At 30.7% G+C, this 17,355-nt stretch overlaps 1 protein-coding gene across 1 annotated transcript; it reads right to left on the bottom strand.

The window, feature by feature from the left end:
* Positions 1 to 10,702: 10,702 nt before the first annotated feature.
* LOC120630798 lies at positions 10,703 to 11,946 on the bottom strand. The gene is made up of 2 exons (XM_039900082.1): positions 11,393 to 11,946; positions 10,703 to 11,268 (listed from the first exon to the last, which is right to left on the bottom strand). The coding sequence occupies exons 1-2, from the start codon at positions 11,396 to 11,398 to the stop codon at positions 10,810 to 10,812; spliced, it is 465 nt and encodes a 154-aa protein (XP_039756016.1). The 5' UTR covers positions 11,399 to 11,946; the 3' UTR covers positions 10,703 to 10,809.
* Between the last annotated feature and the right edge of the window lie 5,409 nt (positions 11,947 to 17,355).

Below are 17,355 nucleotides of genomic sequence, written 5' to 3'. Positions count from 1 at the left end.
GGTAACAACGAACCCAATACAGGAAGAAACAACTACATCTGTAAGTTCTACAAACAATAATACTATCGAATGCCCTAACTGCAAAGTATATGTTAACAGAAAATATTATACCAATCATCTTAAAAGCAAGACTCATAGCAAAAATGTTCTAAGTTTAAATCCCAACTTAAATAATGTTCAATTAATAGAAACTGCTTTCGGACGGCGGATAGTAACGTACAGAATCCCCAATTCCACTAAAACTAATTCTATATTCGAAACTCCTGAGCACTTTCTTAACACAATTAAAAATACTGTATATAATTTGCTTGATAATGCTTTAAAAGAGCATACTACAATAAAAGTAAATTTTATTTTACAAGGAGATTTTGTACAACCAACAAAAAATATAGAAAATACTTTTGATTTTCAAACATTTAATTATATGTTTTGTTTAGGTGATGACATTAGTGTTATTTATTCTAGTAGCAGTACAGAAATTTCAAATAAAATAAGTAATTTTGAAAAGAAAGACAGTGGATGGAGTCTTAAAAAAATAAAGTATATTGATATAAACATTAATAAATTTAACCCATTAAAAGGATCTTCTTATATAGATTTACCTTTAGACATTAAACATAAGCGGGCTATAATTAATGTAAAAAACAAAGATCATCAATGTTTTAAATGGGCAATACTTTCTGCTTTGCATCCAGTTAATAAAAATTCAGACAGAGTATCTTCATATTTATCTAAACAAAACTCTTTAAATTTCACAAATATCCCATTCCCGGTTAAATTAAAAGATATTAATAAATTTGAGTGCTTTAATAATATAAGTATAAATGTTTTTGGTCTTGATCGTGATATAACAAATAAATCTACGAAAATAATTGGTCCACTATATTTCACAAAATGTCGTAAACAAAATCATGTTAATTTATTATTCATTAACAATGGATCCAATGGTCATTATTGTTATATTAAAAATCTTTCTCGATTAGTCAGCCGACAAATAAATTTACATGAACATGCTACACATATTTGTGATGGTTGTCTGCTTTACTTTGAAACTAATTCTAAATTGAAAATTCATCAACAACATGATTGTAATCACATCCGAACCGATTTACCGAACGCTGCGAGAGCTAAATTGACGTTTGATAAATATGAGAGGAAGTTAAAAGTACCTTTTGTTATTTATGCAGATTTTGAATCATTTTTAAATCCTATACAAGGCTGTGGTAATAATCCATCTACCTCGTATACTGAAAATATTCAGAGACACGATGAATACAGTTTTGGGTACTATATAAAATGTGCATTTAATGATAGTTTGTCTAAGTATGAAACATATATGGGTAATAATTGTTCCAAAGTATTTATGGAGAGGTTAAGCGAAGACGTTAAACGGATTGTTAATCAAAACTTAACTGTGATTAACCCTCTTCCCCTCACGGTGGATATGAAGGATAAAATATCTGTCACTACATGTTATATATGTGATAAAGATCTCGATTCGGAACATAAAATAGATTTTAATAAATATACTGGTACCTTTGTAGGTGTCTGTCATACAAGTTGTGCAGAAAAGTTTGAAACCCCCAAATTTATTCCCATAATTTTAAACAACCTAAGTAACTATGATGCTCATTTCATTGTGCATGCATTAAATTTTTCGGAGGTTGAAGTAAAGGTCATACCCCAAAATAAAGAGCGATATATTTCTTTTTCAAAAATTATACAAATAGGTGTTAATAAGATTGAATTAAGGTTCATTGATTCTTTGAAATTTTTGTCATGTAGTATAGATTCGTTATCGAAAAATTTAAATGATGAAAACTTTACTGAACTGAGTAGGAATTTTCAAAATATTGATGATCTTCGTTATTTAAAACGTAAAGGTATATATCCCTATGATTTTATGACTTCATTTGAATCTTTAAAGTTAACGTCACTTCCCACACAAGAACAGTTTTTTAATACACTAACTAACAGTGCAGTATCAAATGAGGATTATAGACATGCTACGGAAGTTTGGGTTCATTTTAAATGTCGTGATATGGGTGACTATTCTGACTTATACCTAAAAACAGATGTACTTCTTTTAACTGATATATTTGAAAATTTTAGAAACGTATGTATTACAACATATGATTTAGATCCCGTTCAATATTATACAGCACCGGGACTTAGTTGGGATGCAATGTTGAAGTATACACAAGTGACATTAGAGCTACTAACAGATTTTGATAAAATAGCTTTTGTAAAATCCGGTATACGTGGTGGTGTCTCCCAATGCAGCAACCGTTATGCACAAGCTAATAATAAATTTATGCCAAACTTTGATGAGCAAGTTCAATCATCTTATATTACGTACTTAGATGCTAACAATTTATATGGTTGGGCTATGTCTCAGTATCTTCCTACGGGTGGTTTTGAATGGGTGGATTGTAATACTGATTTTAATATTCCAATTGATTCTGATGTAGGATATATTCTTGAAGTCGATTTAGAATATCCACAAGATTTGCATGATCTGCATTCCGATTTTCCACTATGCCCAGAGAATATTTTAGCTGGAGGAAGCAAGCATTTAAAATTAGTTCCAAATTTATATGATAAAAATAAATATGTAATTCATTACAGAAACCTTAAACAATCTCTTGAAATGGGGTTAAAACTAAAAAAAGTCCATAGAATTTTAAAATTTCAACAGAGTCCTTGGTTACAAAAATATATTGATTTAAATACAAAACTACGTACCTCTGCTCATTCCGATTTTGAAAAAGACTTTTATAAACTAATGAATAATTCAATATTTGGGAAAACTATGGAAAACATTGAAAAACGAGTGGATGTTAAATTATGTATGCATTGGGAAGATAGGGGTAAAGTCAGAGGTGCTCAAAAACTTATTGCGAGACCTGAGTTTCATAGCCTTTCAATATTCTCAGAAAATTTTGTCGCTATTCAACTTAAAAAAACGAAACTATTTTACAATAAACCCATATATTTAGGACTTTGTATTTTAGATATTTCTAAAACCCTCATGTATGATTTCCACTATAACTACATGAAAAAAAAATATGGATCCAATTGTAAAATGTTGTATACTGACACTGACAGCTTCATATATCAAATTTTTACTGACAATTTTTATGCTGATATTAAACCTGATTTAAACAAATATTTTGATACTTCAGACTACTGTTCTAATAACACATATGGTTTTCCTTTATTAAATAAAAAAAAAATTGGCTATTTCAAAGATGAAAATAACGAGACAATTGTCACAGAATTTGTTGGTTTAAGATCAAAAATGTATGCCATAAATTCATTAGATAAATTCGTTGCAAAAGCAAAAGGAGTTAACAAATCAGTTACTAAAACATTCCAAATGGAAAATTATAAAACAGTTCTATTCAAAAAGAAAAATGAGATATGTGAAATGTATAGATTTCGATCAATAAAACATGTTATATTTACCCAAAAAAATAATAAAATATCACTTTCACATTCTGATACAAAACGATTTTTTATCAATAACTCTACTGAAACATTAGCTTGGGGTAACTACAAAATTAATTTGCTCAATACTGAATCATGAGTTTTATCGATGGTATTTGTTTGTAGAACAAGTTTTCTCTATACTTAATAAACTTATTTGTTATAATTTTTTTTAAATGTATTTGATTATTATTAGTAATGTTATTTTTTTACTTTCAACAGAGCAAGGCTATGAAAAATATAATAAATAAAAGGAAAGCCATGTTAGCTATAAAGTTCTTTAATCATTAATATTGATGAATAATTTAGCTGACATACAAAGATGTATTAAAACTGTAAATAATGTAGACTACAAATAATTGTATTATGTATTAAAGGTGTATAAAATCGATTTCATTGTAATATTAACATTTTATTAAGCATATTATATTTGTGACTTTAAAATACTGTTATATTATTTTTTTAACCCATTCCCTGTTCTACCATAACCAAGACAGCACGTACCACTTCACAAATGTATCATTTTTTACATCCATTTACTGCTATAGTAGCAGGTCCAAGTGGTTGTGGTAAATCAAACTTTGTAACAACTTTTTTAAAAAACTGTACTAATTTATGCAGCACACATTTTTCTCAAGTTTTATGGTGTTATGATGAAATGCAACCTCTTTATAATTTAGAAAATATAACGTATGTACAAGGAATTCCTGAAATGAGTATGTTTGATGGTCAGCAACCGCGTTTAGTAATAATTGATGATCTCATGCGAGAGTCTGATGGTCGCATCGTTGATATTTTTACTAAAGGTAGTCATCACAGAAATTTAAGCGTGTTTTACATTACACAAAATTTATTTCATCAAGGTAGAGGACAACGAGATATTTCTCTGAATACAAGCTATATTATTTACTTCAAAAATCCCAGAGACCGGACGCAAATACGTCATTTAGCACGCCAGGTGTTTCCAGATAATTCAAAATTTGTCGAAGAGGCCTATAAAGATGCAACTGTGGAACCTCATGGCTACTTAATGGTTGATTTGAAACAAAATACAAATGACGCATGTCGTTTTAAAACTAAAATTGACCCCTCTACTAATGACTGTGTAGTATATGTGACTAAGAAGGGGTTTAAATATGGTGTGCAGCACTCGATTAATGTCAGTAACAAATAATGGTTGAAGGCAACACGACGTTACACATAAAAAAGTTAAGATTTGCATTGCAAACATTTAAACCAAAATATCGTAAAATTTTACTTCGTTCTCTTAAAAAAGAGGAAATAAATTGTGTATGTGAATATATCAAAGAAATTTTTAAAGACGATACCCCGAAATATAAAGAAGCAAGAGAACCCATCTTAAGCATAGTAAAACTGAATTGCTTTTTTTCTACAAATGTGATTTAAATATTAAAATACGAACATAATAATGTTTGGACGTGTAAAAACTCATAAAGATTTATTAAGGGCTTTACTTACGCTTAAACCTAAATATCGTACAGCGTTATTAAAAGTTTGCAAAGACGAAGAAATTGATTGCATTAGTGAATGTATTTTTAATATATTGAATGGTAAAGTACCTTTGAAGGATAGTGAGAAGGGTAAACTGAAAAAACACAAAACAATTCTAAGAAAATTAATTAAAAAAGGAAAAGGTAAAGTAAGAAAGCGTATTATTATTCAGCAAGGAGGAGCATTTCTTCCGATTATATTGGGGGCTGTTTTGAATGGATTGTTTAACTTAGTATAAAAATGGAGTACACTAAGAAAATGATTCTTATTGAACCAGAGGTAATTGAACGCTTAAAATCAGAAAATACGATACATGAAGACTCATTATCAAGATTAGACAAAGAAATGAAAAATATACTAAAAAGTAAAATGGACGACCGTGAAAAATGGTTATTGTATATGCAAATTTTACAAAGATATCTTCACCTTACCAGAGAAGAGAGGAGACCATTAAAACTACCCGTGACTATAGAGAATGAGCAAAAGCACGATACTGAATTGCTTAAAAAGGAGAGCAAAGACAATTATTCTGCAGTTTGTGAGGACTCTGAAGATGAAAAGCACGCATGTGGTTCTTCAATTGATATTTCTTACACAACCACTTATATAAACAAACTTATACCAAAAACGTACAAAAAAAAGGGTGAAATATTGTTAAATACTCTCCTAAACCATAAAGACAAAATTAGGTGGAAAAATGATGGGGTATTAGTGTTAGATAATGAAGTTATAGATGATAGTAATATTGTTGATCTAGTGAATTATACGTTAAGATCATTAAAACGACCTAAACCTATCGGATGGGAAAAATTTATTGTTGCTCTAAAAAATATAGAAGTTCCTTCGACTTGTATTGGTAATCCGCAAGCTTTTGAAAATATTAGTAATAAATCACCAAAATTCAGAAGACGTAGTACCTCAAATGATGGTGAGAGTCTTGAAACTCAAAAATCATTAAGAAAAAAACACGACATTTGGGAAAGATGGAATCCATACTAGACATAAATGATATCTATTACGACATTTCGAACCCAGCTGGTTACAGTAGCATAGATCACTTGGTAAGAGCATTAAAGGGTAAAATGAATAGGAAACAAGTAAAAGAGTGGTTGCAAGCTCAAGAAACTTATACGTTACATAAGCCTGTGCATCGGAAATTCCCCAGAAACAAATACATATTATCTAATTTTAATGAACTTTGGCAGGCTGATTTAAGCGATATGCGTACTTATTCTCAATATAATGAAGGTTTTAACTATATTCTGTGTGTTATTGATGTTTTTAGTAAATATGCTTTTGCAAGAGCACTTAAAAAGAAAAATTCTAAAAATATAAAACAAGCATTTGAAAGCATATTTACCGAAGCTAAAGCAACTCCCACCCACTTACAATCTGATAAAGGTACTGAATTTGTGTCAAAAGATGTTAGACAATACTTTATAAGTAAAAATATGAATTACTATACAACCAATAACCCAGATATTAAAGCTAGTATAGTTGAGAGATTTCAAAGGACACTAAAAACCAGAATGTGGCGTTATTTCACTCACAAAAATACCTATACTTATATTAATGTTTTACAAGATTTACTCTATGCTTATAACCATAGCTTTCATTCCAGTATAAAAATGTGTCCATTTGAAGTTAATGTAGATAATATCATGAAAGTATGGAACAATTTATATGGAAGCCTCAACAATAAAGTTAGTGTTACAAAGCAGACTAAGTTTTCAATCGGTGATCACGTGAGGATAACGAAATAAAAACACATTTTCCAAAAAGGATATGAAACTAATTGGAGTGATGAAATATTTATAATAACGGGTATAAAAAATAGTATGCGTAAGGTGGTCTATACCATCACAGATCTTCAAGATGAGCCTATTGTAGGTACTTTCTATGAGGATGAATTGCAAAAAGTAACATATGACCCCACCACTCAATATAATATTGATAAAATACTATGCTCTCGCTATTCAGGTAACAGAAAACAATTGCTTGTCAAGTGGAAAGGTTATCCTGATAAGTTTAACAGTTGGATTTTAGAATCCAGCCTTAAAAAGTTATGATGGAAGAAAATTTTTATTTAACCTTACTTAGTAATAGTTCAATGGAGTACTTCCCAGAAAACACGACGACCAAGTTCTCAACCAAATTACCAAAATCACTTATTTTGGAAGGAGAATGGTATATTGGAGTTGTTGAAATTCAATATCCTTGTACTATGTATACAGTTCGGGAATCAGAAAACGTTATTTATACATCAAAATGGATTATGATACCTGATGAAGATATAATTTCATTAGTACACTATAGAAGCTATATTCCTGCTATGAATTATGATAGCATTCAACATCTTGTAGCTGAATTAAACAAACATACTGATACTCAACTTATGTTTAATTATGATGAAATAAAAAGTCAAGTATCAGTAGTATGTATGGATAATGCAATTGATGTACTTAAGTTGTCAACCAAGTTATGTTTACAGCTAGGGTTTGAACCAAATACAAATCTAATTCAAAATAAAACTGGAACATATCCTTATAATTTAAAATTAGGATTACCCTCTCAATTGTTTATTTATTGTGATATTATCGAACCACAAATTGTTGGAGATGTCATGGCCCCTCTTCTTAGAATCGTTCCACTTGATCCTACAGTCTATGTATACGGGGCAAACAAAATGCATATTTTTTCACCACCTCATTACCTACCTCTCATGCGAAGAGAGTTTGATGTAATAGAAATAGATATAAGAACGAGTACAGGTCGAAAAGTACCATTCCAGTTTGGGACGACGTGTATTAAAGTACATTTTAAGAGAATCAAGTGAAAAAACTTCCATTCAAAATGCCTTGCCCATACTTACATTATTATTCTCATCAAGCTGGTACAGGTATAGGTGCAATTTACAAGGGTGCACCGTATCAGCGGGGTCATGGTATAGGTAGTTTTTTGGGTGGATTATTTAGATCTGTTCTTCCACTTTTGAAAAATGGTGCAAAAGTTGTCGGTAAAGAAGCTCTGAATGCTGGTGTGGGTTTATTATCCGACATGTTGAATGTACAACCAATAGATGAATCTATCAGATCACGTTTTAAAACAGCAACTTCGAATCTAAAACAAAAAGCTGATAAAAAAATTGAGTCCATCATGAACGGATCAGGATATAAAATTAGACGGCAAAAAAGAAAACGTGTCACTTCCAAAAACACTCTCAAACAGAAAGGTTCTAAGAAAATTAAACATAGTAATATTCAGGATATTTTTTTTAAAAGTTAAAATTTAAAAATGTCATTTTTACACCATAATTCTTGTGAATGCGTAAAATCAGAGTTGGATTTATTTGCTCTACCATCGACTCAGACTAGTATTGAGGGAGGTCAATGGATTCATTACAACCCCATTTCATCATTGACCGATGATGGACCAATTGAATTTTTAGTACCAGGAAATGGTGATGATTACATTGATTTATCTCATACCCTACTGCACATAAAAGCCAAAGTTCAGAATACCGATTCAAGTAACATTTCAAGTGCTTCTAATGTTGCTCCTGTTAACAATTGGCTTCACTCACTTTTTAGTCAGGTTGACATATATTTAAATCAAAAGCTCGTAACACCTCCAAACAACACTTATGGATATCGAGCTTACATCGAGACTTTGCTTAATTATGGTACAGCTGCTAAAAAATCTCACCTTACTTGTGGTCTTTGGTATAAAGATACGGCTTCTAAAATGGATTCATGTGATGCTTCAAACCAGGGATATGCAAAAAGAGAAGAATTAGCAAAGGAAAGTCAAACTATTGAAATGATTGGCCATATACATGCTGATATTTTTAATCAAGACAAGTTTTTAATCAATGGTGTTGAAATGCGTCTAAAACTCGTACGTTCTAAAGATAGTTTTAATCTTATGTGTTCATCTATAGATAGTAAATTCAAAGTGCATTTATCTAGTGCTAGCCTTATAATGCGTAAAGTTCGGATCAATCCTAGTGTATTAATTGCGCATGAAAAAGTGTTAGCTACTACAACTGCAAAATATCCTGTCACTCGTGCTGAAGTTAAAGTGTTAACCATTCCATCTGGAATCCAGGGTAAAATGCTAGATAATGTGTTTTTAGGACAAATACCCAAAAGATGTATTATTGGATTCGTAGGAAACTCTGCTTTTAATGGAACTCTAAATACTAATCCTTTTAATTTTGGAAATCATGGACTTAACTTGTTCGGTTTATATGTTGATGGTCAATCCATACCATCTAAAACATTAACACCATCATTTGATGATAATGTGTTTACAAGTGCATATCATACTTTATTCTCTGGAACAGGAATTCATTTTTTGAATGATGGAAATGATGTCTCTAAAGAGGATTATAATAATGGGTATTGTCTTTTTGCTTTTGATTTAACCCCCGATTTGTCTGCTAATTCAAACTCTCACTGGAACCTCATTAAACGGGGCAGTGTAAGATTTGAGGTTCGATTTGAAAGAGCTTTAACGACAACTGTGAATTGCATAGTTTACGCAGAGTTTGATAATGTAATTGAAATAAATAAAAATCGAGATGTAAGTTTAGACTATAACAGTTAAGATAATATAAATAAAGATAATATTTAATTTTCAAGTCATTTCATAAACAACCATTATATAGAGAAGATTCTTTATTTGCTTTTAATTTTTTTTATAAACTTTCAATGGACACCACAGAGATTGAGAACTATTTAAAAATTATCGATCCAAGTATTCACTTAAATGTTTTTGCTGCTAATAAGATACCGATATATTTAACATCACCAGCATATTTAATATCCAATTTAGATCCTGATACAAAACCTGGATCTCATTGGGTAGCAATATATGTTGATACTAATGGTGTCGGTGAATATTTTGACTCGTTTGGTCGCAAACCAATGGATTACCATGAAATGTTCCTAAAAACTAACTGTAAAAAGTGGATTCACAACGATAAAGTACTTCAGAACTATTTTAGCTCATTTTGCGGAATATATTGTTTAGTTTATATTTATTTTAAATTTAATAATATGTCAAAATTTCTAAATTTATTTTCTGATAATACTTTATATAATGATCAACTTGTTCAATCTATGTTTAAGACTTTATTTATAAAGAGATGAAATAAAAAAAAATCGAAAAATTATAGTTTTTTATTTTAACAAAGTTACAAATGTAACATTATATTATACAATGAAAAATATATCTTAAAGTATTAACTATAACTTTTGTGTACACTGTGACCAGAAAGAATGAGACGGATCTTGATCAGTTTCTTCTTCATAATAAATAACATAGTCCTTACGAAGAGCTGTCATCATCAGTCCTATGTTTAAGGGTAATATTGGACTGGAATACCCCTTATGCTCGCGTTCCATGTTCTCACATAAATCGTGCAACTGCTGATCGATATCCATATCTTCAACTATTTTTTCAACAAAGGAGTTTATTTTCGTCTCCACTTCTTCACACAACGTAACCATTTCTTCCTCGAAAGAAATGTTGCTGAACTCAGTTGTCATCGTGTAGTTTCGTAGAACGTTTGAATATGGAATGACGGATCTGACGAAATGAACCACCGCATTATTTGTCTATCCGAATGGTTGGAGTGGGATTTCATATTGTTATTTATTTTTACTGTTTGTAAAGTACTTTTTAATAGTCCCATTATTGTTTTCAAATAAATTGTAAAGCAAAATACAAAATAAAATACAACTACGTTTATATAGAGGGTCTTTTTACTTTGTGATGTTTACCGACCGCTGGTTCAGAGAATACTTATTGTTTCTGGTTATCTCTGTCAATAAAGTATTTTTTACAGTCATGCTTCCCAGCGATTTGCTTTGTAATGTTGTATATAATATCTCGCATGCTTTGATAGTGCTTATCACCAGCAGATTCAACGTAGTACTTTAATCGCAAATCTGCATATTTCCAGTATTCAAGAGGCGAAACATCTTTAATTCTCTTCATGTCATAGATGTCTATTTTGATTAGATGTGTTGCACTGATACTGTCATCGTCGTTGGATGAGATATATGATAGGCCCCCGTCACTTGCTTGCGCTACACATGAAGACTTTGACTGTCTCTTCTTTTTCTTTTGCTTTTCAAAAAAAGCATCTATACTGTTGCTCCTTCTCATTGCGGTCTTGTTATTGTCACTCATATCTTGATCATCTGATATATTGAGTGGGTAATAGAAGTGCTTTAAAGTATATTCATCATTCGGTGAATTCTAGAATAAATATGAGATCACGATTAAAACAAAATATTAATTAGATTCATAACAGTTCCACATCGTAAAGATTCAATTATAAGTTACGAATAGATAAAAAAAGACAAACGTATGTGATTCTTACCTCCATGATGAATAAATGTTGTTTCACACCACTGGTCGATCTTAGTAAGTGTTTAATAAGTAGACTTTTAAAACACTGGGTTGGATACTAACAGTCTGACACTGAATAAACTTATGCCTTAAAGACTTTTAAAACACTGGGTTAGATACTAACAGTTGGACACTGGATAAACTTATGGCTTGTATGGTTGAGTGAAACGTTTTATACGCACATTTTTATAATACAAGTTTGTTCTTGTCTTTAATTAATCATTTAAACTACCGTTGCTGTTTATTGCATGTAACTAGGAATGGACAATAAAAATACTTTGACAAAGGAAAGGTTGGGTTATTTATTACGGTGTTTCGTATAGTTAAATAAAAAAAATTCTTTAGATAATGTTCCAACGAACAATATATATTTTTTTTTTTGAGTTGAACAAGTAAGTTCTTGTCTGCAATCAGGTAGGTTTATTGTTTGTAACGAGGAATGTGCAACAAAAAATACTTTGGGAAAGGTTACTTGCGTGTTATTTATTACAGTGCTCCATAAAATAGAATTAAAAAAACTTTGGAATCTTTCCGAGACGAAAATAATTTATTAACAATACATTGTCTTATTTTAAACGATGCTCTACTAAGAAATTCTCTGTTTTTTGTTATAAATATTCTAATGTTTCAAACATGATGTGCATATCCTTTGTCAATAAGAATTATCGAGTCTTTAATACACTTAATCAAACCAAAATCATTTTGATAATGCTGTAATATGTTAAACCTATCGTAATATCAAATATAGAGTTCTTAATAAACTTAATCAAACGAAAATCCATTTGATAATGCTGTAATATGTTAAACCTATCGTAATATAAAGTCCTTAATAAACTTAATGAAACCAAAATCATTTTAATAATTCTGTAATATGTTAAACCTATCGTAATATCAAATATAGAGTTCTTAATAAACTTAATCAAACGAAAATCCATTTGATAATGCTGTTGTTAAACCTATCGTAATATAAAGTCCTTAATAAACTTAATGAAACCAAAATCATTTCAATAATTCTGTAATATGTTAAACCTATCGTACGTAATGTTTTCATAAATCTATTTTAATAAGTTGTAAATATTCTTATTTTCCAAATATTATCTGCATATACTTAATCAATATCACATATTGAGACCTTAATAAACTTAATCAAAACGTAATTATTTTGATAACGCTGAAATATGTTAAGTTTATATATTTTGGTTTCATCTTATCAAAGTATGAATTTACTAATTGAAATTACGATAATTTGAATTACTAATTTAAAGTACGAGAAAATCTAATAATAATTAGAATAATAGCTTTGGTTTTAGAAACTTGTTAGAATTCGAATATACCTATATCGAATAGTAAAGTTAATAAAAAAAGTTATATCTGCTATAGTGTAATGCGTATTGGAACTTATCCCAATACGCATTACACTCATCCAGGAACTATATTCCAATATGAATTAGAATCCACAGACTTAGGTAAAAACCTGAGGTAGTGAGGTAGAGTCGGCGCATATATGAGTGCTATGAGATAGTATTTTGACCTATATAACGCAATTGGAATTAGTTAGATTTTCATCAAAATCCAATAAGAATCTTATTAGAATCCTCAAAAAAATTTCGAAACCGGGCTCCGCCCGGTTTCAGGATGAGGGAAACCGGGCTTCGCCCGGTTTCAGAAGTGAGGCAAAAACGGCATTCTATACTACTAACAATGGAAGTTTGGACTTTGACTTTACTCTCTATGTACCTATTTTTAATTTTTACCTTTTGAATTTTGTCTTTACCGAGTACGATTTAACAAGTTTCGATTCAAACTTGTCTTTAATGATTCTCAGTGATTTTTAATTAAAGCAACCATAAAGTAACAAAATAAGTAGATACAATCATGCTTTATGTAAACACTATATGTAAGTATTCAATAAGAAATCCAATAGGTAGGTAAATATGCCATTTACGCAAATCAATGTTTACAATATTGTGAAATAAGTATGTGAGACACATAACCAATCATTTATACATTATTACATCGTCATTTTCAATTTTATAAATAAACCTACTGTACTTTACCTTCACAACATAAAGCATGGCTTGAATACCCCTTTATTTTCATTTGAATGGAAGCGTTTGACTATTAGCGTGGCAACGCAGCGTAGGCGTAAAATCAAGGAACTTGTAATTTGTACATAGCATAAAAAAAATGTTCGTAAAGAGGTAATTCGTAATACTCGTACATGAGAACGGTATCAAGGAATGGAACCCGGTTAAAGAAAGATTTCTTCGATAGTGTTTTCTGGGTTGATTGACCGCTCGTGTTCGATTTCGCACTTAAGCTGCAACGCGATCCCGTTGTGCACGTTCAGGAACGTTCGGTTCAAAAGCGGTATCATTCCAAAAAAAGTTATACAAACGTTGAGGCCGGTTTAACCGAGATTAATATGGATTATTTCGAATCCGGTTTCAAGCCTGCCTAGGAGCTTCTCCTGGATTAAAAACGATTATCACCAGGTATCCAATGATAGCCATTAATTTTATAAATTAGTACCTACCCGAAAATAACGAGATTGTACGAAACAATAAGGTTACTAAGATGTGTTTTTTTCGCAAAATAACGCAATATATTGAAAGAAATACCTAGTGGCAATTCCCAACTAAAATTACTAACTTGGACTTATTTTAGGGTTTGTTGTTTTTACGCGCTTTTTATTATTAGCTTCCCCTGTATACAGTATGTTTGTATTTTGTAACCAACTCCTTTGGACTTGATTTCACGCTCAAACGTTGATTGCGTTCATACTTTGTAGACATATCGACAATGCACTATTTTGAAACTATTATTCCATTTTTCAAATAGTAAAATAATATTTTTGTTAATTTATATAATTGTCATCTATAGTCGATATGGCAGGAATGACGTAAATTTTAATTTACAACCCGATTGTAACCTTTAACAAATTTCTCTAATTAACAAATTTGATGGTGAATGGGTTACCGATTAATTCTGCCTAACTAATAAAATAATTTAACCAGGTGAGATTGCCGTCAAGTGCAGTGCAATAAAAAAAATTAAAAAAAAAAAATGTTACCATCCCTACTGCGGCGCGTACGCTACGTCGAACGAAAAGCAGCATCCTATTAGCTAAAACTACCATCTACTCTAATCAGCACACTGGGCAAATGGGTTGGTGCCATCTGCCCAGTGTGATGATTAGAGGCAAACCCTCTTGTCGGACGACACCTCTAGTCCAGCAGTGAACTAAATACTATTGATAACTTGTAGACCATTGATGAGATTGCAATTTGGGGCTAATTTGTAGTGGAATACTAAAAATGTCTGTGTAATGTGGTTTTTGTTGAGTCAATATTTATCTGATCCCGGAAGTGCCAACAATCCCACTTTATTATTCGCAAAAATGTGATAAATTATCAGCAGCCATTATCGGCTTACGAAGATAAGACCGGGATAGCACTTTTGCGATACGCTTAATGCTTTAATACATTAAATACTTTTATCTTTGGTAAACAATTAGCACATTACATAGTATCAATACACTCTAGCAGTACTTCGACTCCTTGTTATTGAATGTATACTGCCACCTCTAAGGTTTCGATATCTACAGGAGCTCGTTCAGGGAGACCGGGTTTTCAAAGTTTAAAAAAGTTATTAAAAGAGGATTTATTTATGTAACTGCTTACAAAATTGGTATGTCTTATAATGATTGCAGAGATGGCAGCCATGCCTCAGTGGAAATATATATATGCGATCGAGACGCGTTTTCATCGATGTTTTAAATTTAAATTCAAGTGGCCACTTTTTGACTAAAATATATCAATGGGTAATCGTTGGCGGTGAACATTGAATCATAATTCGAGAGTCAGCTATGTATATACGAATCTACATGAGTTTATAAAGTTTGCCTGACCTATATTTTATCTTTAAATTTCACCTTATCTTTTGCTACAAAAACACAAATAACACACAGCACACACCTCGAACGTTACTCGCCTTCGGAGTTAAGATATTTCTCGCCGATCCTTTCCTCGCATATTAATATGTACCATGATGATCGTTCACGTAGTTAGTGTTAGTCGTTAATAATAATAAAACTGTAATTAGTATGCGAAATACATTACAATAAGACAGGTGCATAGCTAGGTACACAGGAAAACAGCAAAGCGTGTTTTTGTTACAACCAATTTATATAAAAACTTCTGAACAAGAAGATCTTACTCTTAAGAAAAGTTTCTGTTTAAAATGGTCATTTTATTCAGAAACTAAGTATCATTAAATTTAAATTACAAAAACTTCGTATAAACTAAACAACGTGTAAATGAAAACCGAAATAATACTTTACTTCAGGCTGTAGAGGTACATTATGTACTGTTTCTGAGACTTATCTGTGAAACCGCAAACCTAATAGTTTTTAAGGAAACCCTAACATCACATGAAAAATTAAAATCATGTGACACCTGTCACTTCATTAGGTACGCATCGCGTAGCGTAGGTACTATGCGCGTGACGGTATTTTATCTTTAACAGGGTTGTCATAAATAAACACTTATTATATATGCTTTTTTGAGTTACTATTTTTACAGAGTGAATTCTTATGAAATATACTTATATATCCTTTAATATTATTTCGTAATTCTTTTACACGTTGTATATTTGAGAACAATTAGGTAGTTCTAGGTACATAGTTTGTATCGCTAAAATATATGTAATGATATAAATATTTTGTAAATAAGCTAAAGTGAAATGGTTGTGATGTGTCAACCCTGTGCCTCTAATACCCTATTGTATTTAAAAATCACGAAAATTTATAATTATAGGTACTTATTACCAAATCGTAAACACAACTATTATCACGACTATCGTGAGTTACTTTATATAGGAGCTAAATCTGATCAAGATAATGTCAGTATTAAAATAAAAGGTAATTAAAACGTAATATTATGCTTGTATCATGTACATACTTAAGTTAATATTATTATAAGTAATTGAATTAAAAAATTATATAAGCTTGCAAATACCTCATCTATGCAAGCCGCTTTAAGGGATGTTTTGCATGCCATTCCCAATACTATACTTGTGACACTATAAAATTTTACAAAATTTCTTCAAATTGTACCTCATACAGGGGAAAAAAGCATGTGTCGAACAGTTTATGGATCCGTAAGAAATAATCGATTAAATTCAACTCCAACTTGATTAAATTTAACTACAAATTTTCAATGATTAGATTTGACTTTGAAAATTAAAATTATTGAATACGAAAATTTAATTTAAAAATGCAATTAAGTAACCTGAAAAGTATTGGTCATCTTGTGTACTGTTGAAGACAAGGATAATTGAACTAAATTAAAACTAGATTCTTGTAGAGGCTTCCTTCTTAAATTTTGATATTTATATATAATATAACCGGTAACGTATATTATAGAATACTGAATTATTTATATATTCAATATTCTATAAATTCAGTATTCTATAATATAATACCTAGACAATGTATAGACTACCTAAAACGTGTGGCTAATGTATGTAAAAGACGAGAGGAAGGAAGGAGAGGACGAGCGGGCAGGCATAACAAGACCTAATTTAACTACATTATATTACTTATAGCCAGAATAATTTTTAGTTTCATGTTAAATATATTGTGATTTTACTGTTGTAACAGAAAGGTACTTTTAGGTATCATTTTTATTAGGATTATTTTTATGGAGCTCCTTAATTGTTCATTTGAATAAAGTCAATTTTACGTAATAGAACCTTTATCATTTGCCTATCATTTTATAGGCAGGCCAGTTAAGATTGATCAATACAGAAAATGATCTATTTTTTTTACATTACCGGTGCAAAAGCAGTTACTTTATACAACTACTAGGAATAGTAATAATTTTCATAATATTTAATACATTGCCTGGGCGGCACAGGTGTTCTTTACATTGT

The sequence above is a fragment of the Pararge aegeria genome, chromosome 17 (assembly GCF_905163445.1).
Source record: "Pararge aegeria chromosome 17, ilParAegt1.1, whole genome shotgun sequence".
Classification (NCBI taxonomy): Eukaryota; Metazoa; Arthropoda; class Insecta; order Lepidoptera; family Nymphalidae; genus Pararge; species Pararge aegeria.
This window is presented reverse-complemented; position numbering and strand designations above follow the sequence as displayed.